General features: G+C 36.1%; 1 protein-coding gene across 1 annotated transcript in view; it reads left to right on the top strand.

Annotated features, from left to right (window-relative positions):
• Positions 1-26002, top strand: part of STT3B (STT3 oligosaccharyltransferase complex catalytic subunit B) — a 74255-nt gene that overhangs the window by 28213 nt on the left and 20040 nt on the right. The window contains exons 2-6 of the mRNA XM_080674691.1: positions 3358-3466; positions 7655-7942; positions 14381-14446; positions 16238-16337; positions 24770-24868. Of these exons, the coding sequence (XP_080530817.1) occupies positions 3358-3466; positions 7655-7942; positions 14381-14446; positions 16238-16337; positions 24770-24868 (662 nt within the window). The remainder of the gene's footprint in view (positions 1-3357; positions 3467-7654; positions 7943-14380; positions 14447-16237; positions 16338-24769; positions 24869-26002) is intronic.

Here is a 26002-nt window from a genome sequence, read left to right on the forward strand (position 1 = left end):
CAAGTTAGTTAACATCCATCACACACCTTAGTTACAAATTATTTTTTCTTATGATGAGAACCTTAAGATTTCTTAGCAACTTTCAAACATACAATGCAGTGTTGCTAACTATAGTCACCATGCTATAAATTACACCCCAAGGACTTATCATATAACTGGAAGTTTGTATCTTTTGATTATCTTTACCCATTTTTCACATTGCCTACCCCCACCTCTGGCAACCACCAATCTGTTCTCTGTATGAGTTTGTTTGTTTTGTTAGATTCCACATATACAATATTTGTCATTCTCTAACTTATTTCTCTTAGCATAATACCTTCAAGGTCCATCCTTGTTGTCACAAATGACAGGATTTCCTTTTTTTTAATGGTAGAATAATATTCCTGTGTGTGTGTGTGTGTGTGTGTGTGTATACACACCACATTTTATTCATGTATCAATGGACACTTAGGTTGTTTCCATGTCTTGGCTATACTGCAGTGAACATGGGAGAGCATCAATGAACACTGGGGTTCTCCTTTGTGAAAGCTTCAGAGAATCTGTGGCTGTCATGGGGGCTGTTTAGGTCCTCAGTGTCAAAACCTGCCTAGAACCTCCAAGGAAAAATCCACGGGGGGCTCTCTGATGGCACCTACCACATGACTGGTATTGATAGCCTCCTCTCTTTTTTGTTTCTACCTATCTCCTGATGTCTCAGCTAAGCCTATCTCCCTAGCAATCATTTCTGCATGGTTATTCTCCATTTTGTGCTTCATTGTGCTGCTGTAGGCTCTTTAATGTATTCTTGAGCATTTCCAGGGATATTTTCCTTCATGGATAGCTATTTCCTTTTTCCTTTTTTTTTTTTTTTTTTTGTGGGTGGGATGAAAACTGGTGTCTCCTATGCTATCTTGCTGATGTCAGTTCTGAAAATACTTGATTTTCCTTTTTGAACTTTTTACTATTTAGCCTATCTTTCATTTTGCTTGTCTTGACAATCATTTTTGACACTCAAAAACATACAGTTCTTTTATCATAGGTCTTTATCCTATATAATAAAAGCCTAATATGCTAGATGTCTGGTCGTCCAGTCGTCTGTTCAACCAATCAAAGCATAATATGCTAATGATATGCTAAAAGCCGCTCAACCGCTTGCTATGACATGCACTGACCACCAGAGGGCAGACGCTCCAGTAGGTTAGCTTGCTGCTGGGGTCCAGCTGATTGGGACTAAGCGAGACTGGCCGGACATGCCCTTGGAGCCCTCCCGCAGTCCCTCCCCGGCTGGCCAACCTCCCGCTTCACTCCCCAGCCCTGATCATGCACCAGTGGGGTTCCTCAGCCTGGCCTGTGCCCTCTCGCAATCCGGGACCCCTCGTGAGATGTCGGAGAGCCAGTTTTGGCCTGATTCCGCAGGCCAGGCCAAGGGACCCCACTGGTGCACGAATTCGTGCACCGGGCCTCTAATTTTATAATAATAGTAGCAGTAGCCTTCAAGTGTTTTAGAGACATATTGTTTACTCATCATAGTCCCTCTTTTACAGATGATGAAACTAGAACATAGAGACATAAGTCATTTTGCCAAAACAAGGTCACACAGCTAGTAAAGTGTAGAACTAATATTCAAGCCCAGGCAATATGATTCTAACATCTGTACTCTTAACTTCTAGGTTATACTGCCTTTCAGGCCACTGTGGCTTCCTAGCCCTCTGATGATATTCTTATTTCTGTTTCCTACTTAGTAGCCCATCGCACGATATTGCACGCAGTATGCTGCCTGCCGCTTCCCTACAGTGCGCCGCTGGGAGCTGGGAAGGACCCGTGCCGATTCTGCGAGAGGTGGGAGGGACCCGTGCTGCTTCCATGGGAGGTGGGCCCGCTGTCGCCTCTCCGGGCCCCCGCGCAGCTGCGGAAGCTGTGGGCCAGGCCCCCTGTCCCTGTCTGTGTTGGCTCCAAAGCAAGCATTCCACCAGGCCGTTCACGCTGCCCGCTCTCAGTGGCTGCCCTCCCGGGGACTCCAGTGGGCTGAGAGGACTGGGCGCTGCCATCCTGTGGCTTTAGGCGCTGCCATTTTTGTGACAGGATGGCAGTTAATTTGCATATTACCCTTTTATTAGATAGGATGGTATTAGTTTTCTTCCAATAGTTGATTTTGATACTTAGCTCTTACGTTGCTCACTTTTCTCAAATGTTTGATTTTTAAGTGTGTCTTTTTTTTTTTCTTTTTGTATTTGATCAAGCCTGTCTAAATTATTACATCTAGTGATTGTGGGAGAGTTGTGACTTAATGCTGGGAAGAATATATCAAACTAATATTGAATATGAGGATTTCCTGTTCATGTTCTTTCTGTCCAGCACTGTTCTGCTTTTTGATTCATTTGTCAACATATGTAGTGCAGATATTTCCTTGCTTGGCAATGGTAGAGGAAGAGGATCCATTGGCTGGCTGTTCCTAATGCCATTACTCTAAGGCAGGGGTCCTCAAACTTTTAAAACAGGGGGCCAGTTCACTGTCCCTCAGACCGTTGGAGGGCCGGACTATAGTTTAAAAAAAAAAACTATGAACAAATTCCTATGCGCACTGAGGGCCCGGGACGAGTTGGCTGCTAAGCAGGACAGGCAGCGGCACCCAGCGGGCCGGATAAATGTCCTCGGCGGGCCGTAGTTTGAGGACGCCTGCTCTAAGGATTTCTAAAGGATTCTCTCTTGCCATCCATAGCTGCTTTAAATGAAACATGGTTTGCAGTTTACTTCTGCTGTGGTTAGGCTATGGTTTCTTCAATTTCATTTTTTCCCATTAGTCTTATGTCTTCTATTGCTGTTATACAGTACTATTACAGTTTATTCTTATGGCTTTAGTGCTGTTGTGATATATTTAGCCTGTAATTTTAGGGTTGTAAGATTGGAGGTGACCATGTCAAATGTGCTCCATTCATTTTGATGTTATCTTCTGCCTGTAGTTCTTAAGTTTTTGAGACCCATTGAAATCTCTGACCATTTGGTGAGTTTATGTACTCTTCACCTTGTTTTTTTAAATTCAAGTGCAGCTGTCTACCATTTGTACCCGAAGCAATGGCCAAATGTTAATTTGAGCATTAGTGGTTTTGTAGACATTAAGCATAGCTGGGTTGGTAGTCATTGGGGTAGGCGGGGTGGGGGGGGGCACCTTGCTTTTTAGTTAGGTATATTAGAGGAATGAGCCGATTTCTTGGAAAATAATTTGTTATTCAAGTTTGAGGAAAATTGCTATAAAAGGTATATTTATGTAGCCATGGAATTAACTATAAAGACACTTATATTTAAAGAATAATATTAGAAAGAGCTGTTTCTTTCTAGCAAGCATTTTGTAACATTTCTTTTTTTTCCTGTTTTCTCTAGGTTTAACTATAGATCAACACATCATCTTGCGTCTCATGGGTTCTATGAATTTTTAAATTGGTTTGATGAAAGAGCATGGTATCCACTAGGAAGAATAGTAGGTGGTACTGTAAGTATATTTGTAGTTATTTTTGTTCACATCATAAAATTTTATAGTTATTTGAGTAAATTATAAGATGTTGAGGATTCTCAAAAGCTTTGTATAGTTAACTAATATAGATTTACTAGAGGCCTGGTGCACGAAATTCGTGTATGGCAGGGGGTCCCTCAGCCTGGCCTGCACCCTCTCCAATCTGGGATCCCTCTCGCAATCCAGAACCACTGGCTCCTAAGCACTCACCTTCCTGATGCCCCTAACTGCTGTCCTGCCTGCTTGATGCCCCTAACTGCTCCCCTGCCGGCCTGATGGCCCTAACTACTCTCCCCTACTGGCCTGATCCCCTTAACTGCCTAAGTGCTCTTCCCTGCCAGCCTGACCACCCTAACTGCTCTCCCCTCCTTGTCTGATCCCCCTAACTGCCTATCTGCTCTCCCTTCCTGGCCTAAACCCCCTAACTGCGTATCTGCTCTCCCCTCCTGACCTGATCCCCCTAACTACCTATCTGCTTTCCCCTCCTGGCCTAAACACCCTAACTCCTCATCTCCTCTCCCTTCCTCTCCGTGCCTTCAGACTTTGGCGCAGGAGTGCTGAGAGTTCTCCGCTGAGGCGCTGCCCCTGTCCTGACATGCCCCTCTGGGCCGGGCGGTGCTGGGTGCCTGCACATGCCTCCACCGGGGGGTCGCCCATGTCCTGACGCCCCCCTCTGTGCCTGGCAGCGCCGTGGGCCTGTGCGTGCCTCCTCTGGGGGGGAGTCACCACAGCCCGTCCTTAAATGCCCCCCTCCAGGCTGGCGGCGCAGCTGGCCTGCACGCACCTCCGCAGGGGGCCTCCCCCCAGCAGCAGCCTCATGTCCTGGTGGCACAAGTCCCCACCCACCAGCTCCTGTGTGCGCACAGCCTGTTGAACGGTCGGGTCGTGACTGGGACACTGTTAGGACCAGTTAGCAAATTACCTCTTTATATATACAGATGTGGCTGATTGACCAGTGTTTAATTTTTTTAAATCTCTTGATACTGTCTGCTCCTCCCCCCTCCCCCCCCCCCCCCCCCCACACACACACCCGTTTACCCGTTTTGGGGTTATCTCACACTACCACTATTTCTGACAAATGGTGAAGGCTATGAGGGGGTCGCTTGTTACCGTGTATCCTTAGTTCAGGTTATTTGTGTGCTTTTGTTCCAAATCTGTCCTAAATTACTCTAGGTAATTGAGTATCGATCATAGTTCATGGGGAATTACTATATTCAGAAGATGATGTAAGGGAAAATATTTTTAGTATTTGGGAGGTAAGAAGAACATTGTCAAGAAAGTGAAAGTCAAGTCACCTATTGGGGAGACATATGTTTAGTTTGGGGTTTTATTTAATCTTTTTTTTTTGTCAGAAGTTTATCAATTTTATCGGATTTCTTAACCAAAAGAAACTTTGACTTTATTGATTACTAGAGGCCCGATGCATGAAATCTGTGCAAGAGTAGGCCTTCCTTCCCCCGGCTGCCGGTACCAGCTTCCCTCTGGCACCCGGGACCCGGGCTTCCTTCCAGCTGCTGGCAGGGACCCGGGCTTCACTTGCAGCCCTGGCTTAGTCCGGAAGGTCGTCTGGTCTAATTAGCATGTTACGCTTTTATTATTATAGATTTCTATTAAGTATTTGTCGTTGATTGTATTAACTTCTATTTATTTTTTTCCTCCCACATTTTTGTTTATTCTGACTTGCTGATAACATTTGGTCAATAATTTCCAAACTTTTTTGTTATTAATGTATTCATGTTAAAGCTATAAACTCCCCACTAATCAGTGTTTTAGCTACATTGTGTAAGTTTGCCTTTATAGTCTTTATAGTATTTTTCATTATCATTTATTCTATTTCATGAGTTATTTAGAATTGTATTTAACTTTTAAGTGTAACAGGATTTCCTGTTATCTTGTTTTGATTTATATTTCAAATATATTTCATTGAGAGAAAAATCAGATATATTTCGTTGAGGGAAAAATTCTGTATTTCCATTCCTGTGAAACTTAATGAGACTTGATTCGTGGCCTAGGATTTGGCAAATTTTATATAGGCTCCCTTTGTGTTTGGCAAGAATATGTTTTCTGTGATAGCAAGATGTTGTGTTTCCACTTTGAGGCATCTTCTTATCCTGGATGTAAATAGAGATAAAAGAATCAAGGAGAGTAGTCATGATGGTTTCCAGGGCAAATTAGAAATATATTGAATGGTAAGAGATATGGTAGATGGTTATTAGCTGCATTTCTTGTCACACACCTTATTGTATTAGTATTTGATGCCCTTTGTTTCCTGTTGTTAACTTTATATCTTAAATTCATCCTCCTGGAGGCTTGTTTTCTGAGACTCTTGGTTGTTATACCTGAAGTTGTTATAAATGTGGAACCCATATTCACACATATGATGAATGAGTTTCTTATTTCTATTCAAGGCTTTGGATATATAGTAAGGCAAAACGTTTCTTACTGCTTCCCTTAATGCATGAGAAGATTTTGTCTAGTTTCACAAATAGGCCTTGGCTTTGTTCTGGGAGTAGGCCTTTTCTCTGATATCTGTATTGAGCGATAATCCCCCAACTTCTAGTCCTTAAGGTATATATTAGACCTGGAGTGTCTCTTCCCCCCCTCTTCTTTTGGGCTCCAATGCCATTAGTACCTACTTTGAACTTTTTATTTTTTGCATATGGGGGTTCCCCTTTTTAAAAGCTTAAATATGCCCCCTTTTTTGTTGGGTTTTTGTTGTTTGGTTAGGGTTTTTTTGTATTTTCAGTCAGTATTTCAACTGTATTTGGTGTGTCAGTTCTGTCTGCCATATTATCATGAATATATTAACTTACCTTTAAAGGCATTTTCAAATTTATTTTTATGTTCATTGAATACAGCTGACAAAATCATACTCTGGAACCTGATATTATATGTGAAATGAAGTAAAATTTTATTATTTTTTTTAATATATTGATTTTTTACAGAGAGGAAGGGAGAGGGATAGAGAGCTAGAAACATCGATGAGAGAGAAACATCGATCAGCTGCCTCCTGCACACTCCTTACTGGGTATGTGCCTGCCCTTGACCGGAATCGAACCTGGGACCCTTGAGTCCTCAGGCTGACGCTCTATCCACTGAGCCAAACCAGTTAGGGCTAAAATTTTAATTTTTAAGAATGATGATGATGATTGCCACACCCCCTCCCCCCCTTTATTTCATTCTTCTGCGCATTCAGTAGGTATTGAGTATCCATTTTGTGTCAATCATTGTTTTGGGTACTGGGGAAAATGTTCCTACAGCTTATATTTTTGTGAGGGTGTTTTAGTTAATAGACAATATATAAAATGAGTAAAATAAGTATGTGAAATAGTGATAAGTAATGAAGAAAAAGCAAGGGAGTGTGTTAAAGACCTTGGGAATTTGCTATTTTAAATAGTATTAGCTAGGAAAGGAAATTTATGATGTTCTTCATAGCTTTTGTGATAAAGAACCTTTTAGGGTTTAGTGAAGGATGGAAATGTAAATACACATTTTAATCACTAATGAATAGCTAAAAAATGTCCTTTTTACTTTACTTTGAATCCTCTTGATGTTTTATGTTCCTTGTTTAGAGTGAGGATGAAGAATACAGCAGCTATTTTAAGTGGTAGAAAAATGCTCAACCTTCCAGGAGTTCCAAATATGGTCTTTGAATTCACAAAGTGATTGATTAGTTCTTCATTTCCTAGCTAGAATTGTGTACTTTTCAAATCTTGTCTTTGAAAGAAGGGAAGAATCCTGTACATTACTTCATTTTCTCTCCTTTTCTCATTCCTTTATACACACACAAGTATGGGCAAAATTAGAGCATGTTTAAAACCCTAAACCTCAGGGCAAGTTAGACTAGGACCCTTTTTTATGATGAAAAAATAGTGCGATTAATTAGTTACCCACAGTTTTCCATTGGAAAACATTTTTAGTGTTAATAGTTATTCTATATGATCTTTCTTTATTAATATAAATATGTAACTCTCCATATATGAGCTTTTTCTTTGTATCCAATACAAAAGTACATTTAATTTTGAAGTATGTGAGGAAGGAAAACTGTTTTGATATATTCTCAAACTTACTGTAAACAATATGTAATAATAAAGGAAAGAACTTATGTTAGTGTTTTCAGCTACCTCATTTTATATGTAATTAAATTTTCTATTTTTTTCTTCCTAGGTTTACCCAGGGTTGATGATAACAGCTGGCCTTATCCACTGGATTTTAAATACATTGAACATAACAGTTCACATAAGAGATGTATGTGTATTCCTTGCACCAACTTTTAGCGGCCTTACCTCTATATCTACTTTCCTGCTCACCAGAGAACTTTGGAACCAAGGAGCAGGACTTTTAGCTGCTTGTTTTATTGCTATTGTACCAGGTTACATTTCTCGGTCAGTAGCTGGATCCTTTGATAACGAAGGCATTGCTATTTTTGCACTTCAGTTCACATATTACTTATGGGTAAGTAACATGTAATTTATTGTTACCATTAATACTTATGAACTTTCTGCTGAAATGCTGTAGGTTGTACGCATTTGTCTTTTATCAATTACTAGAGACCCATTGCATGAAATTTGTGCACTCGGGAGGGTGGGAGGGGGTAGTCCCTCAGCCCAGACTGCGCCCTCTCGCAGTCCGGGAGCCCTCCAGGGATGTCCAAATGGATGTTATTTGGTCAAATGCTTTTTCTGTACTTATTGATATAGATACATGATCTTTTTCCTTTGACCTTTTGATATCATGAATTTCATTAATTACTTTTAAATGTTGGATCAGATATTTATACCTGGAATAAATCTAACTTGATCATGGTATATAATTAGTATATACTAGAGGCCTGGTGCACGAATTCATGCACGGGTGGGTTCCCGACGGGGTTAGGGGGCAGGGAGTCTGGGACACGATCAGCCCTCTGGCTGGTGGGACACCCTTGCCAGCCTGGGATCTGGATCCGTCCTGCTGACATTTGTGCCGGTTGTCGGGAGCCACCTGGTGGCCACTTTTATATTGTTTCTTCCTTGCGGAGCATCTAAGGAGGGGAAGTGGCCGCGGTGCCCGAGGCCTGCTTCCAGGAAGCTGGCGGCACTGGTCCATTGGTGCCTGGCCTATTCTCCGGAGATTGGACCTGCAGGACTAATGAGGGAGTGAGTGGCTGCTGCCGGGCTGGTGGGCCACTGGGATGTGGTGGTCAACTGAGCCGCACTTGCACTGTGGGAGCGCACTGACCACTAGGGAGCAGCTCCTGTGTTGAGCGTCTGCCCCCTGGTGGTCAGTGTGCATCATAGCGACTGGTCGACTTGTTCAGTTGTACCAGTCACTTAGGCTTTTATATATATAGAAGAAGAAGATAGATTGTTGGATTTGATTTGCTAATATTTTGTTGAAGATTTTTTATTAACCTTTTCAAAGAACCAGCTGAGTTTCATTAATCTTTTCTATTGTGCTTTTAAATTTCTATTTCATTTATTTTGGCTCTGATCTTAATTATTTACTTCGGTTTACTTTGGGTTTTGTTTGTTGTTTTTCTAGTTTCTTTAGATGTAAAGTTAGATTGCTTATTTCGGATTTTTCTTATTTCTTGTGGTAGGCCTGTGAAACTATGATCTTCCCTTTTAGAACATGCTTTTGCTGCATCCCACAATTTTGAAATGTTGTGTTTTCATTTTTATTTGTCTCAAGGTAGTTTTTTACTCTTTAATTTCTTCTTTAATCCATTGGTGATTTTGTAGCATGTTATTTATTCTCCATGAATTTGTGTTTTTTTCCATTTTTTTTCCCCTGTAGTTGATTTCTGGTTTCATGCCAATGTGGTTGGAAAAGATACTTGATATGATTTCAGTCTTATTGAATTTATTGAGGATTGTTTTGTGCCTAATTTTATCTATCCTGGAAAATGTACTGTGTGCACTTAAAAAATGTGTATTCTGCTGTTTGGGGATGAAATGTTTTATAAATGTTAAGTGCATCTGGTCCAATGTAACATTTAAGGTCATTATTTCCTTAATAATTTTCTACGTGGATGGTGTGTTTTTAAACCACTGCTTAAACTCTTTTACAAGGTATATGTTTTTAAAAAATGCACTTTTGTCCTCACATTATTTTCAAAGCACTGTTGATGGACATTTTTTGGTATTTTGTTATGTGTTCTTGAGAGATTCTAACCTTTTTTTCCATCAGGTTTAAGAGAACAATCTTTGTAGCCAATCTGCCATGGTTTGGTTCCATTTTGTTTAAATGCTACCACTGAGGGTGTTTAAACCACCCTAATGTGTATTTTATCAACTATAAAATGGAATATTAGTACCTATATGATTTAAATAAGTTAATGCTTGTAAAGGTATAGAATATTGTGGGAACACAGAATGTGATGAGCACATGTTTGTTCTATTGTTACTATTCACCAAAAACAGAGCTAATAGCGATAAAATAGTAATTGGAGCAGTGCTTATCATCTTGCCTCGTATAGTTTTTGTTGGTGGTGGTGGTTTTTAAAATGTTTTGTTCTGTGCCTTTATAGTCAGTACTTTCCTTCACCCATATTCCTCACGACCGGAGATTTGATTTCTGTCTCTATATACTGTATTTGGGAGTTTCTTTTTCAGAATGCCCCATAATCAAACAGTAAGGGTTAATAACCCTTTGTGTCTAGCCTACTTTAGTTAGCATGATAAGTTGAGAGTCATCCATGTTATTGCATGTTTTAGTAGTCTTTTTATTGCTGAGTAGTATTCTGTTGCATGGATGTACTACATAGAGTTATTTTGTTTTCTAGCTTTTGACAGTTGTGAGTAAAGCAGCTTTAATTATTTGCATGCTATTCTTCATATTGACATATATTAGTATTCCTCTTAGATAAATGCCTAGGTGTGGGATTGTCAGTTTACATAAGTACACTTTTAATTTTACAAAAAGCTACCAGTTTTCCAAAGTGGCTATGTCATTTGGCATCCTCTCTATCAGAGGATGTGGAGTTACATTTACTTGCTTCACCAATGAATGGGATGTTAAAATTTATTAATTTTTAGCCATTCTAGTAAGTATGTAACAGTATCTCATGATTATAATATGCTTTTCCCCAGTGACTGATATTGAGCATAGATTCACGTGTGTGTTTTCCATCTGTTCAACCCTTTGGCTATGTTTCAGTTGGGTTATTTGTTTTCTTATTATTGAGTTGTAAAACTTCTTTGTATATTTTAGAAATTAAGTCTTTTATCAGATGTGTGTTGTGCAAACATTTTCTCCCAGTCTGTGGCTTATCTTTTCTTTTTAATGGTATCTTTCTAAGAGCTGAATGTTTAATTTTGATGACGTTCAATTCATATATATATTTTTTCAATGGATTTTGCTTTTGGTATATTGTCAGAAGTCTGTGTATAACCCAAGATCACAAACACTTTCTCTAGAAATTGAGTAGTTTTAGGTTTTACATTAAGATCGGTGATCCATTTTGAGTTCATTATGGCCTGTGGTGCAATAAAATGATTAGGGTTCTCTGTTTTTGGATTTGGATATCCTGTTGATCCAACACCCATTGTTGAAAAGACAGTTCTTTCTCCGTTGAGTTATTTACTTTGGTAGCCTTATTAAGATCAGTTGTCAGTATACATTGGGTCTGTTTGGCGATTCTTCCCTACTGTTTTGACCTGTTAAGTATCTATCCTATGACAATACACTAGGTTGTGTTTATTAGTTTATAAAAACACTTGAAATCGGGTAGCATGAGTAATTCAACTTTGTTCCTCTTTTTCAGAATTTTTTTTTTTAATCTTCCTAGTCTTTTGCTTTATATAAATTTTTGAATTGGTTTATCAACATCTACCCAAAAAGCCAACTGGAATTTTTATTGGGAGTATATTATCTATAGATGAGTTTGGGGAGAATTGTCTTCTTATATGACAACCTGGTGGAGGCCCATGGAAAAGAGCTTGTGAGTGCTGGCGTCCCTATTGTCTAGATCCTTATTCTAGCACTTGCATAATTGTTTGCCTTGTAACTAACTTTATGATAAGCTTAAAACATATTGTTTAGACTTTTTTTTTCTCATTATGGTGAAAATGACCTTTTTAGGTTTCCACATTCAAAGGACAAGCAGAATTTAAGTCTTTAATACTCTAAACCTGAACACATCATGTTTGTAGATCTAGAGCAGCCTTGGGCAAACTACGGCCCGCGGGCCGGATCCGGCTGTTCTATCCGGTTGTCTTGCTCTTCCCCCCCCCCCCCCCTTTACTTTCAATTTATATTAGTTTACACAAACACTCCATCCATGCTTTTGTTCCGGCCCTCCGGTCCAGTTTAAGAACCCATTGTGGCCCTCGAGTCAAAAAGTTTGCCCACCCCTGATCTAGAGGAATGTTTTCCAATAGAATTTTGTGTGACAATGGAAATATTCTCTATCTACTCTGTTTAATAGGTCCCAGTTATCAACTTACTTTTCATGGACCATACATTTGGTGTTGTATCATAAAAAATAAACCATCATCAGACCAAGGATACCCAGATTTTCTCCTATGTTGTTTTCTACAAGTGTTATAGTTTTGAGGTCTGTGATCCATTTTGCTTTAATTTTTGTGGAGTATAATGAGGTCTGTGTTCAGATTCACTTCTTTGCATGGACGTGTCTAGTTGTTCTAGCACCATTTTGTTGAAAAGACTATCCTTTCTTTATTGAATTGCCCTTGCACCTTTGTCAAAGGTCAGTTGACTGTTTGTGTGGGTCTTCTTGTTGGCTCTCTGTTCTGTTTCATTGATCTTTGTTCTTTCACCAATACCATACTGTGTTGATGACAGTAGTCGCCCCCCTTACCCACAGGGGACATATATTAAGACTCCCAGTGGATGCTTGAAATGGTGGGTGGTAGCAAACCCTGTATTTACTATGCTTTTTACTATACCTACATATCTATGATAAAGTTTGGTTCATAAATTAGGCATAGTAATAGATTAACAACAGCAATGATAAAATAGAACAATTATAACAATATATTGTAATAAAAGATATGTGAATGTGGTCTCTCAAAGATTTAATTTTTGAAAAGTCTCCAAAAATTTTCCACATATAAATTTATAGCCTTTACTATCTTAACTGAGCACTTACTTACTGTGGCTGTGAATTTTGTAGTTTGAGGTACAACAGCAAAACAAGAATGAATTTCTTTTTCCTTCACAATTTCATGATAGAATATTTATTCTTACTGTAAATTTTAGCAGCCTCAGCTTATTTTTTTTTTCCCCTTTATTGAATCAAGGACTTCTACCTTTTCCCTTAATGAAAGCATTCCACAGCTTTTCTTTGGCATATAAGAATTGCCAGCATCACTACACTTGTGCTTTGAGGTCATTTTTAAGTAAAATAAGGGTTACATGAACATAAGCACTGCAATACAGAGATAGTTGATCTGATAACCAAGATGACTCTAAGTGACTAATGAGCAGGTAGCATACAGTTGTAGAGACACTGGACAAAGGGATGATTCATATCTAGGTAGGATGAAGGGGGACAGCACAAGATTTCATCACAATTCTGGATGACACTAAATTTAAAACTTATGAATTGTTTATTTCTGGAATTTCCCATTTAATATTTTTATACTGTGGTTGACTTCAGGTAATTGAAACCTTAGAAAGCAAAACCATGGATGGGAGGCTCTACTGATTGAATGTTACCTGTTCTTTGCTTTAATGTAGTAGCATAGTAGAGGCCCATTTTAAAAGTAAAGAATTCCTTTAAATGAGCTCTATAGAAAAATGTTAAAATTAAACTTATCAGGCATGGCAATGAATCTTTTAATACAGAATTGCTTATAATGGGACTTAGTTTCTTTACAACATTCACATGATTCATCTTAAAAAATGACACTTGCTCTTGGCATGAGTATTTAGAGCCTTGTGTTTCTGAAATTTAAAATTAGTTTTCTGCTTACAAAACAGATCCAGAGACATAAAAGCATGGAATAGACTGTGGAATCTCAGAGGGAAGGCGGGGGAGGGTAGGTGGGATCAACCAAAGAACTTGTATGCATATATGCATAACCCATGGACACAGACAGTAGGGTGGTGAAGGCCTGGGGTGGGGAGTGGTTGCTAGAAGAGATCAATGGTGGAATAAGGGGGACATATGTAATACTTTCAACAATAAAGATTAAAAAAATAAAAAGCAAAGAAGAGTGAGGGTATGGCAAAAATAAATAAAATTGCTTTTCTGAAGTTGCTAATATATTTTGCTTTTTCAGATGAATATATGAACTCATCTGGGAATTATTTCTTTGATTAATTTTTAAGTCACTAGGTAGAAATTGGTCAACATTTTGAGCCTTTGTTTACTGCAAGTTGTCTTCCCAGTTCAGAGTAATTAAGAATTTTACTGTTATATTATTAGGCTGTTTAGAAACTATTTTAGAAATATAATAGTTTCTTGAAGATAATCGTTATAGTATTTGAAGATTTCTAGATAATGAAAAGTTTTCCAAAATGGTTGCTCATAATTAGAATTATACTTGAGATAATCACATTCAAATGTGAAGTTACATATTAAGGTTAAGCAAATCAACAATATGGAAATGAAGATTTACTGAGTAATTTTATTCTTTAGTTAAAATCTCAATTTGATATTAATAATTTTAATATAAAAATGTAACAAATGGAAATATATAATTTGTTCCTTTAAGATGATTTTTTTAACTGAAAACTTAATAGCTAGAAATAAAATCAAAGCTATTTTTAAAATGTCTGACTGTTGCCGAATGTTGTAAATGCATATATTAAGTGGATCTGAATAACCTTAGTACATTTTAAAAATAACTTTGGCTTTTTGTAATACATGTTTACTAAACATTTTTTTATTCAGCAGGAGCATTGATTAACATTTATTACATCACTTTTTTGGTTTGTTTTTAGGTGAAATCTGTAAAAACTGGTTCTGTTTTTTGGACAGTGTGCTGCTGCTTATCGTATTTCTATATGGTAAGATACTATATTTGAAACTACATGAGTTCTAACAAATCTTTTTAGAAGTTAGACCAGTTCCTCCTCTTCATTTTCGTTTCATCAAGGGCTAGTTCTCCACTTTGTTTCTCCTGAAATCTTTAGGATCTTAATTTTGTTTAATGTATACTCTTTCATTACTCCCATTCTCTTCCTTTACCCCTATCCCCAGGGCCCATATGGACTTTTGATTTAGTGGGGAGGGCTAATACTCAACCTTTCAAATACAATATTTGCAGCGAATGAAACAAAAATCTTTCTTTTTAAATATACAACTCAACCTAAATAATGGTAACATCCTCTAGGTCAGTGGTCGGCAAACTGCGGCTCGCAAGCCACATGCGGCTCTTTTGGCCCCTTGAGTGTGGCTCTTCCACAAAATACCACCGCCTGGGCGAGTCTATTTTGAAGAAGAGGCGTTAGAAGAAGTTTTTAAAAAATTTGGCTCTCAAAAGAAATTTCAGTCGTTGTACTATTATTGATATTTGGCTCTGTTGGCTAATGAGTTTGCTGACCACTGCTCTAGGTTAACCTGTAAACTACATATTTTTTTCAATAGATTACTTAAGATTGGGGTTCAGTATTACCTTTTCATTCTCCTGTCTTTCTTTTTCACAGCACAACCTGTTTAGCAGTTTTATGCCTGAAAATTAATGATAAAGTTAGGTACCTTTTTTTGTTTTGTTTTTAAACAAATGTCAGGATTTTTGCATCCAAATTATCTGTACCCCTTTTAAAGTGGTTAAAGCCTGGGACACATTCTATGTAATTATACTCAGTAATAGTAAACCTCTTTCAAGTTAAGACTTAAATTTTGGAAATAATCAGGAATCCTTCAGTTAGGTGCTCAGAGTAACATTCTTTTTGCTGGGGAAAAAAAAAAGATAGCATGTGACTGAAACAATAAACTGAAGACAGTTCCTTATAAGGGGTTCTGAAATATTGTAGACAAGAGCAGCATTGTTAAAATATATGTTAACATATAGTCTTAAGACTATAAGCCATTGCTATACATGGCTTTTTCAAACTTTTAATTACTACTATTAGAGCACATCCAAAAACTTTTATCTTGATAAGACCCTATTTCCTATTATTGAATGTACTTAAAAAATTAATTCTATTGGTTGAGAATAAACATTATCTTTAGGATCTTTATAAATTTACACTAGAACATACTCAGTTATTTTGATTAAATAGAATTATTCTAATTTTGTGATGCCGGCCAAACATTAAAGTGGTATCTTGATTTGTATAGGAAATAATTTATACCCTAGGCAACACCTTTATTTTGAGGATTACAAGTATATCCAGATCATTTGAGTATTCCCTTTAGTTGAGTTGTTGACTGCTGCTAATAGTCTTATTTATATTCTCAGTAAAGTTTCTTAATATATTTATCATGCAAAAATGGGGGAAGTAAATAGGCTTTTTTCTTTTAAATGTTTATGATCTATATCCTGAAAGTCCTTATTTCGTGACAATCCTTTTACTTTCAATTCACAAGTTATAATGTTCTCAACATTCTCGTTAAATTTAATTTGACCATTTCTCAAGTGAATTTGGAAAGCATTTTGGATTTATAAAGTATTGTGTTATTTAATTATTATCAATAAAAGTAAGGAGAAATAAGTTATTTGTAGTTATATAAATCAATTTTTAAGCATCTCTGAAAATTGCTAAATATATTTGTTTACTGTATGCTTTGATTATCATGACAAAACTTACCTATTTAAAAAAAGCAAACAAATCATTTAACTTATTTACCCATAGGTTTCTGCTTGGGGTGGTTATGTGTTTATTATCAACCTTATTCCACTGCATGTATTTGTGTTATTACTGATGCAGAGATACAGCAAAAGAGTCTACATAGGTAAGTGATTTGACTTTTGAAATCTTTCTGCTTTTAAGAGGTGTTTCATATACATTATTTTCATTGCACAGACTTTTTCTTAGGCCAATATTAGCAATGAGAAAGTAAAAATAATTTTATATTCATTTCGCTTTTTGTACTTATAATGAGGGTTAAGCATTTTACCTAAGTGTGTTGTTACCAACTTCTTGATGAGTTTTATAGAAATTAGTCTAGATTTAATATTTGTCATTAATTTTTTTTAAAATTGGGGGAATGAGCATTTCTGTCATGAAAATCATCCACATATACATATTATTCAAATCCAGCTTACTAGAAAAGATGGAGCATCCTCTAAGTAAACAGTTTAAACTTTTAAAAGCCCTTTCTATATAATATTCAATAGACTTAGTTCATTTGGGCTGCCATAAAAAATACCACAGACTAGGTAGCTTGTAAACAACAAGAATTTACTTTTCACAATCTGTCTGGAGGGTCCAAGATTGAGGCACCAGAATGGTCATTGCTTTGCCCTCACATGGTGAAAGGGATGTGCTAACTCTCTTGTGGCCTCTATCAAAAGGGCACTAATCCCTGGAGCCTTCCTGCCATTATCATCTCCCACCTTCTAATGCCTTCATATATTGAAAACCTTGGGCATTAGGTTTTCAATATATGAATTGGGGGTGGAGCACAAACATTCAGACCATAGCTATCTTTATTTAGTCTACAGTTTTTAAAACATTCTTGAATTAGATGCTTAGTGATCAATGGTGTCTCAAGTCTTAGAGTTCATTTTCTGTAATAGAGACAGAAAATTTCTATGGGTTGAATTAATCAGAGAGAAGTTGTGATCAAATACCAATATCTCAGTAAAATAATGCAATTTCATTATAATAATATTTTTGGAAAACAGTAACAAAGATATAAAAGCTCATTAGCATGATTAAAAATCATAGTAGTTTGGCAGTTCCCCAAAAGTTAATCACAGAGTTATATGATCCAGCGATTCCACTACTAGGTCCAGAATAGGCAGATCCAGAGAGAGAAAGTAGATTTAGTGGTTGCCAGGGGCTTAGGGAGTGGAGGAATGACTGAATGGGTATGGTATTTGTTTATGGGATGAGGACATGTTCTGGAAATAGGTAGTGATGATAGTATACAACTTTGTGAATATAATAAAACAAATGGTATATTTTAAAAGGGTAAAATTTACTGAGCATTATATCAATTATAAAAAATTTTAGTATATTTATAGCCATTTCAGTGTACCTTATAACAGTCACCACTGGCATAATTACTAGATATTTAGTTCTTATTACTCATCACAACTGTCCTGAGTTCTTTACATGAATTTAACTCATTAATCTTCATAAACACACTGTGTGGGTAGGCATTGTTACTATCTTCGTTTTACAGACGAGGAAACAAGACACCATAATTTCCTGAAGATTTTGTAGCTAGTAATGGAACTTAGATTTTTGTCTCCACAGCCCATAATGCTAAAAATCACTATAACCATGTGCCTAGTATATAAATAAATACCTACAGTTGAAATACATCAACCTATTAGGTCTCTCTACCCTGAAAATATCATAACTAGTTATTGGGATCTAGAAAGGAGAATTGTAGATTAAACTGTACTTTTCAGCTTTCTTTTTAGAACTACAGAAGGAAAAAAAGTTTTTAGGTTAAATGGTTGGTTATAGGGAGGGTTAAGGTTAGGGTATGTTTAATTAAGAAATTTGGGGGTCCTGAAAATTATAGGGGGAATACAGTGGAGAGAAGATTGAGAGATACACTTTTGTGTATCAATGAATTAGGAAGAGGAGAAGAGCCAAAGGGAAAGTCAAAGGTAGCCAAATAAGGAACGTTGTTGAAGAGGTCAAATGGAAGGTCTACATAATAAAAGTTTAAAACTTGAGCAGTGTTCAGCTCCCCTGGAGTGTTAGACTAAGATGTAGTAGCATGAGAATTGAGACGAAACCTTTATTTGGTGGGTTAGAAAAGCATGGTGTTAATACTGGCTCTTTAGAGTTTTTCTTTTCAGAGGGAAGAGAAAATGGTTTAGGGATGTTAGGTTAGATATGTGTATAAAATTAGATTAGTAAATGTCTCAGATAATTTCATAGTGTTCAAATTCTCTACCCCAACCTCCTCCTTTCTTCTCTCTCTTACTCCACTCATGTAAATAAGAATATTTTAGGTTGTTTTTATGCTCTTTCATAGAGTTTACTTTTAAATGGGTAGAAAATGATGGCACAGAACAAATGTTTCTCTTCCTTCATCCTGAATATATCAGGATTTCAGTTAAATTTAACCTAACTTAATGGTCCTGAAAAATAAGGAAGCATTACCAAGTGTTTGTATATAGTTTGTCCTCTGATTTTTTTAAAAAAATATATTTTATTAATTTTTTACAGAGAGGAAGGGAGAGAGAGAGTTAGAAACATCGATGAGAGAAGCATCGATCAGCTGCCTCCTGCACATCCCCCACTGGGGATGTGCCCGCAACCAAGGTACATGCCCTTGACCAGAATCGAACCTGGGACCCTTCAGTCCGCAGGCTGACGCTCTATCCACCGAGCCAAACCGGCTAGGGCTGTCCTCTGATTTTTAACACACAACATCCTTGGTCTGTAGTTATTCCTCCTCATGAGCAGAAATATTTAGATAAAAAAGGATTGCTAGATGGCAAACTAATAATCATATTAACCAAAAGTTTGATTGGGTTCTAAGTATCAAATTAAGTGAAGTAAAAATGAATTATTTGAAATAATTACAGAAAAAACATAGTTTCCCTTGGAGTAAATTTTTTTGCATGTCTTTAGACTCAGTTATTAAGCCAAGGAAAACTGTGAATTTGTTCATGTGGAAAAGGAGGAGCATGGGCGGTAATGTGGATGTGTATGGTAGGAGTGGGAAGCCAAGGTGTAAAGAAAGCTGAGATATAAGGCGGTAAGAAGCCTATCTACTTAATGAAATTGGGGTGTGATTATAAAGTTAAATTATTTTGTGAAGATATAGTTTGGACTTGTTGAATTGGGAAATAAATTTTACAAAATTACGTTACAAATAGGATTTTGATGTTTTCACGCAAAGGAAGAATACCCAGGCCTTATTTTGCATTTATAGAAAGACTGGTTTTACAGGTATCACATAACACTGATGGAATGTAAAATGATTTTAACCTTTCTAATTTGATAAAGGTTTATCACACTTTATGTTGTAAGAATATATTATTAAAGATATTAAGTCATTTAGGATGTTCACTGTGGCGTTATGTATAATTGTGAAAATAGCTTAAATGTCCAATAGGAAAATTATAATTTATAAATTACACTTAAAATGTAGTGTTGTCATATCATAAAGTATTATGGTGCCATTAAATACAATCTGTTTTAGTATATAATGATATAGAAAAATGTTAACAAAAAACATAGCAAGGATTACTAGTGATTTTCTTCATATTTTTCTCTACTTTCTAAATTTTCTACAATGAGCATGTATTAAATTCAGAATGACTTAGACCTGCTTTTTCATTTATCGAAATATGAAGTTTTCTTCTTATGGTTTATGTGTCTCATTAACTAAATTAGAATGATAATTTAAGAAGGAAGAAATTCGTTTCTTGTATTGATAAATGGTTTTTAAATGTTACTGAAGCAGTTTGTTATTGTCCATGTTTTTTCTAGTCAGTTAATTTGAGTAAGGAGAGTAAAAAAAATCACTTTTTAGCCCAGCTGTGGTAGCTCAGTGGTTGAGCGTCTACCTATGACCCCGGAGGTCACGGTTCGATTCCCAGTCAGGGTGCATGCCTAGGTTGTGGGATTGATCCCCAGTGGGGGTTGTGCAGGAGGCAGGCAATCAAATATTCTCTCTTATCATAGATTTTTCTCTCCCTCTCTCTCCTCCCCTCTGAAATCAAATAAAAGATATTTTTTAAAAATCACTTTTCATATTATACCTAAAAGATATTTTTATGGTAACATTTGCTAGGAATCATCATTGAAAGAGTAAAGTGTTAATTTTGCACAAATTATTCTAAGATTATATAGCTTGTGAATAAAGAAAATCCTAGTATTGAGTGAATTGAAAGTAAAGCCATAAACTTTAGGAATCTATAAGCAAAACATATTTAATGCTAGATTAACTTACACAACAACAAACTTTAAAAATTGCATGTAAAAATTCTAGGATATAAAAGCGGGAAGTGCTAGAATTTAGTTTGTCTAATTCTACGATATTATTTTTGAGGAAATTCAAGCAAATTGGTTCACTAGAGATTTTATCTCCCCAGTCTTTACCTCTTTCAGCCTCTGGAACTCTTTCTGTCTTGTTTGGCTATTCCTTCATAACTTTATCATCAACAGAGGCAAACACTTAAATAGTGTTTTGTGTTATAAACAATTCTCTGACACTAGCTGGGTGTCATACCATTCAGCTCAATTCTGACACCATCTACCCATAGATATCATCAGATGCCACGGTTTAAGAGCTCAGCCCCATAGAACTGCCTCACCTTCCGAAGCCAATCTCAAGTTCAGAACTTCGACAAAATGGATGTAAACTAAAGATTCCCACAGCCCCCTCCTTGGTTTTGATTAATTTGTTAGAATGACTCACAACTCGGAGAAATACTTTACTTATTAGATTACTGATTTATTGTAAAAGGATGTAATTCAGGAACAGCCAGAAGGAACGGCTGTATTAGCCATCACAAGCTGTAATGCTTTGTCACAGAGAAGATACATGTTAGTTTGGGGAACATCAGGAGCTTCTTGAAAACTTAAAATTTCAAAGGAACTTGAATTAGGCCTTTCATTGCCTTTTATCTTATAGAACAACTCAGTTGTGTAAGTCAAGGGCAATGGTTTATTTTGTTCTGTATCAATCTGGACCAACCCCTACCCTTGTATTAAAAAAGAGTACTTTAAGAGCAAAAGATATTTTGGCTCTGTTTAGAAGATTATTATTTGTCCCAAATCAAAGAGGGTTTTGGGGTTTTGTTTGTTTGTTTTGTTGTTAAAAATAATGATGGGACTTTGTATATAACTTTTTAACGGTAATTTTTTCTGGAATTCCTCTAACACATTAGAAGTATGATCTTTAGTCGTGAATGCAAGTGCTTCCACAGGATGGCAGTGTGGTAACATTTTCATGATGTAATAAGTGATTTACAACATTACTGGTGTTGTACATTTCCATAGAACTCACTGCTTTGATGGGAAACTTTATTCTTCTGGTTTAAAGGGTAAGAAAAGTCAGTTAACATGGGTAGATAGAAAGTTATAATATATGTGGATAGTAGCTTGGTTAAGTTTCCTATAGAATTTGTAGGACAAATTGGGGGGGGGGTGATTGCTATTGCTATGGATTGTGTTGTTGAGGTCTTCTGAAAACAGTGGCAGAAATGGTATTGATGTTGCTGAAGATGTGATATCGCCTTCATTCTAGTTTTTATAGGCCAGGTTTTTTTCACCAATCTCACGTGTACTTCCTTCACTGTATGTGATTATTTGTGTACATCTGATTTTCTCAATTAGATATCTCTTAGAGGATGGGATTGCTCTTAAAAGGATTTTGTCATTTTAGACAGTCTTGACCATAATGGACGTAAGGTTAATATTTGAATAAATTATAGAGGTAATTTTTAAACCACTGTTAAATGCTATTGTACAAAGCCTAGGTAAAAACATGTTTTTGTTTGCAGACATTGAATTCTTTTTCTTGAACTCATCTCCATCACTCTTAGAATTAACTTGAACCCTAGTTCATCTGCTCTGCATGAAGTGTTTTCTTCCTTAGTAATAACAATAAATGTCTGCAGCGTTGGGTAAAACCACTAATTGAGAATGTTACCAGGCTTATTCTTTTCTTTTTTAATATGCCTGGAAATAAACTTGAGCAAATCCTTGAGGAAACTTCATCAGTAGTTTCTAAGCAAGTGATTGCTGAAATTTTTACACTGCCAAGCACAGTATACTTCCATTTGAAGAGAGATAATATGAATGTGTTTGTGTGCCCACCATACCTTTTAGTGATTATTTCTGGAAAATGTGACTTAGAGGGAAGTAAATGGACTAGAGGCTTTCACATTTTAAACAACAATAACAAAAAGCATTACTTTTGCAATTAAGAACAAGCCTTGGGCTGGCCTGGGCTGGGGAGAATGAGGAGCAACTGCCTAATGAGTATGAGGTTTTCTTTTTGGGGTGATGAAATGTTTCGGAACTACAGAGAGGTGGTAGTTGCACAATATTGAGGATGTATTAAATGCACTTGAATTGATCACTTTAAAATGATTATATATGTATTTCACCTCAACTTTTTAAAAAGTTTTTCTTTTTTATTCAATATGTGCCATTTATCATATTTAATCCAAATTTTATGACAGTTATAATATTTAGTGCTCATTTATGTTTATAGAAAAGAGAAATCAAGCCTCAGAGGTGATTGTGGTGTTTGGATGTAAGTGGGCTTAAGTATAATTAAAACATAAATGCCATAAGGTTTTTCAAGCCTAGCTTTTCTAGTTGTGATTTTGTGTGTTCAATATTTTTGTCTAGGGTTTGATTTCCCAGATCTAGGTGTTTAAAAGGCCTGTTGATCATGGAATCGTAGGTTATTGTTAGGGGGAATCAACAGATTTTCTTGTTCAAACCCCTCATTTTGTAGTGAGGAAATTGAAACTTCTGTTGTTAAGTAGTTCAAAATCAAATAATGGCCTTGCGCTAATTTAATTTTTTTCTTTTCTTCCTTATTCTGCCTCTGACTCTCTGTCAGGACATCTATAAAAGACTAATTTGTAAATGAAACATTGATATTAGAAAACTCATCAAATAGGCTGAGAGTTCAAATCTTGAAATTTTTAGTTACTTCACTTTTATTGCATTTGTGTTCAAGTACTTCATTGAGGATAATTCCATTCCAACATGAATATATCTGAAAAGTATATTATTGGGTGGATTACTTCTACAGTCTCCTAGACAACCAGTTCCCCATTAGCTTGAGATCATCGGAAACTTTATTCATATACATTGGTCCTTTCTATTAAATTTACTTGAACTTTTTATCCTTTTCCTAACACTACAGTCATCTCTTAACAGACAGCTTGGGAGGCAACTTGACATTTGAATCATGAGCCCATAATTTACTTTCTATAGATGGGGTTTTTTTAAGCAGATAAACTTTCTTAAGTAAGTTGGGTGAAGGGAAGTATGTGCTATATGCTGTGCTATACATGTATAGCATACTGGTATGTGTGCTATAACAGTTCTCTTCCTACATATACCCCAGGTGTTTTTTCCTAATAGAGTACTGTATTTGCCAACAACTAAATATTGACTGTACTTCGTAAAATGACATAAGCTTTATAAATGGAATAAATTTCACATTAACTTAATTCAGATGGGTTTCATTTTCATTTCTAAATATTTTATTGCAGTGATTTCAAATAGTAACTTTCTCTGTAATCAACTTATCTAAAAGTGGTCTGTGAACACCTAAATGCAAAACAAGTCTATTACACAAATTGTATCCCCTCCCAAATTTTTCTATACTTTTAGGTTGATATAAGCCAAGAATATTAAATATACTCAATGCCAAAAGCAAATAAATTTCCTTTATTAGACCCTAATTCAGTTACTAGTCTGTTGTATGGCTGGACTTTCTATGTACAAAGCCCTTTTCTTCTTTAATTACAGAAAACTTGGTGGACAGACTTTTTTTCTTTTACTTTTAAGTACTGTACAAAGAGTAGTAGGAGACTATAAAAAAGGCATGATCCCTGGCCAGGTGGGTCTCGGTTGGTTGGAGTGACCTCCCATAAACCAAAAGGTAGTGGGTTTGATTCCCAGTCAGGTTTGATACCTGGGTTGCAGGTTCCATCTCTGGTTGGAGTGTATACGGGAGGCAACTGATACATCTCTTTCACATCCATATTTCTCTCTAAAAATTAATACAAACATATTCTTCGGTGAGGATTTTTTTTAAAGTTGTGAAATACTTGAGCTTTTGAGATAATGGCAACTACTTATATATGATGATGATGATAAGTATTCACTAGGTCATGCATACTTTGGGTTAATGGCAATAGGAATGTTTCATATATTATGTAGCTTCTTGGGTTGTGTCAATGATTATTAATGATAGATTGAAAAAAGTTTTATTCCATTTGGGGGAGAAGAAAGCAGCACCAGTTATCTCCTAACCTGTTCTAAATTATAGTTTGCAGAAATAAAGTCCTTAAAACAATAATTTTTTAAATGGCAGAAAGAATTTTCATGATTTATTATGTATGATTAACCATCAGTTAGAAGTCACTTCAAGATTCTGTTCTTAAAATAAGTTCAGTTAAAACTTTGCTAAAAGGAAATGAGTTATTTATCCATTTATGTTTTAAGTGCTTATGATACTGGTAAATTATCTTGTTTCCAATTTTGTCTTTTTAGCATATAGCACTTTCTACATTGTGGGTTTAATATTATCCATGCAGATACCCTTTGTGGGATTCCAGCCAATCAGAACAAGTGAACACATGGCAGCTGCAGGTATGAGAAAATACTTATTTTCCTTCTTCTAAAGAATGTATGAATGTGTGGCTAGCCGACCTTCAAGAGGATAAAGTGGTTTTTCTTTTTGTTTTTAATTTTAATCATATTGGTTCTAAAACATCACTGTAAAATGAAAATATCATAGTTTTATTGAAACATTCTGCTATTGTGTTCCCAAAAGTGTCTATCTTCCCTCTCATTGCTGTTTTGAAAAGGCAAAACATCTTTTTTTTGCACAATTGATGCTATATGCAAGCACTAAATAATATTTGCTTTATATAAACTAATATTAAGCAGTATTTGTACACTGAGTTATTGTACCAGAGTTTCCATTTCAGGAAATTTAGATGGAACTTTTCATTTTTATGTTCATTACCTCTTACTAAAGTATTTCATCTGTATCTACTAACTGGAATTAATGGCTTTTATATTGATTAAAAAGTCATATAATTCTCCTCCACATAAGCAGAGTTCTTTGCCATTATTAACCTGGGTCACAATTAACAAAAATGGAGGATCTGTGAATAAAACTTTATCAGAGCTTCTCAACGAGAGGTCCATGGTCAAAGGCCCATATGAAGGCTGTGGTATTTATTTTACTTGTAACATTTTATAAATTCAGTATATTTAACTTTCTGAGGTAATGTTCCATAACTTTTATCATCACATTCTCCGTGAGAATTTGGGCGGGGGGGCGAACAAATCCAAAAAGTTAAGAACCCACAACTTACTATTATATAGCACTTTCAAATCTGTGAAATGGTTTTACTTACATTTATAATGTGATGTTATAAAATTACCAAGTAGTAATTTGAAAAAAAAAAAATCAGTGTTGCATACAATCATGTATAGCAATGTCTGTGTAGATACACAATCAACTGACTCTATGTATATGCATTATTATATTTCTTAAAATCTAAATCAGTGATAGTACATATTTAATCATTCTAAAATTAACTTTAAAAAATAACCCCTATGAATAAATTTTTTAAAAGAAAAATAATGTCCCAGAAGGGTTAGGGTTCTCATGTGTCTTTGTTTTGTTTTACACCTGGTGGTTTGTATTGTTTTGCACATTTTGGCAATAAATACTTTTCACTGTTACTGCTTTAATTTTATCTTAGTACTCAC

The sequence above is a fragment of the Plecotus auritus genome (assembly GCF_963455305.1).
Source record: "Plecotus auritus genome assembly, chromosome: 6".
In the NCBI taxonomy this organism is placed as follows: domain Eukaryota; kingdom Metazoa; phylum Chordata; class Mammalia; order Chiroptera; family Vespertilionidae; genus Plecotus; species Plecotus auritus.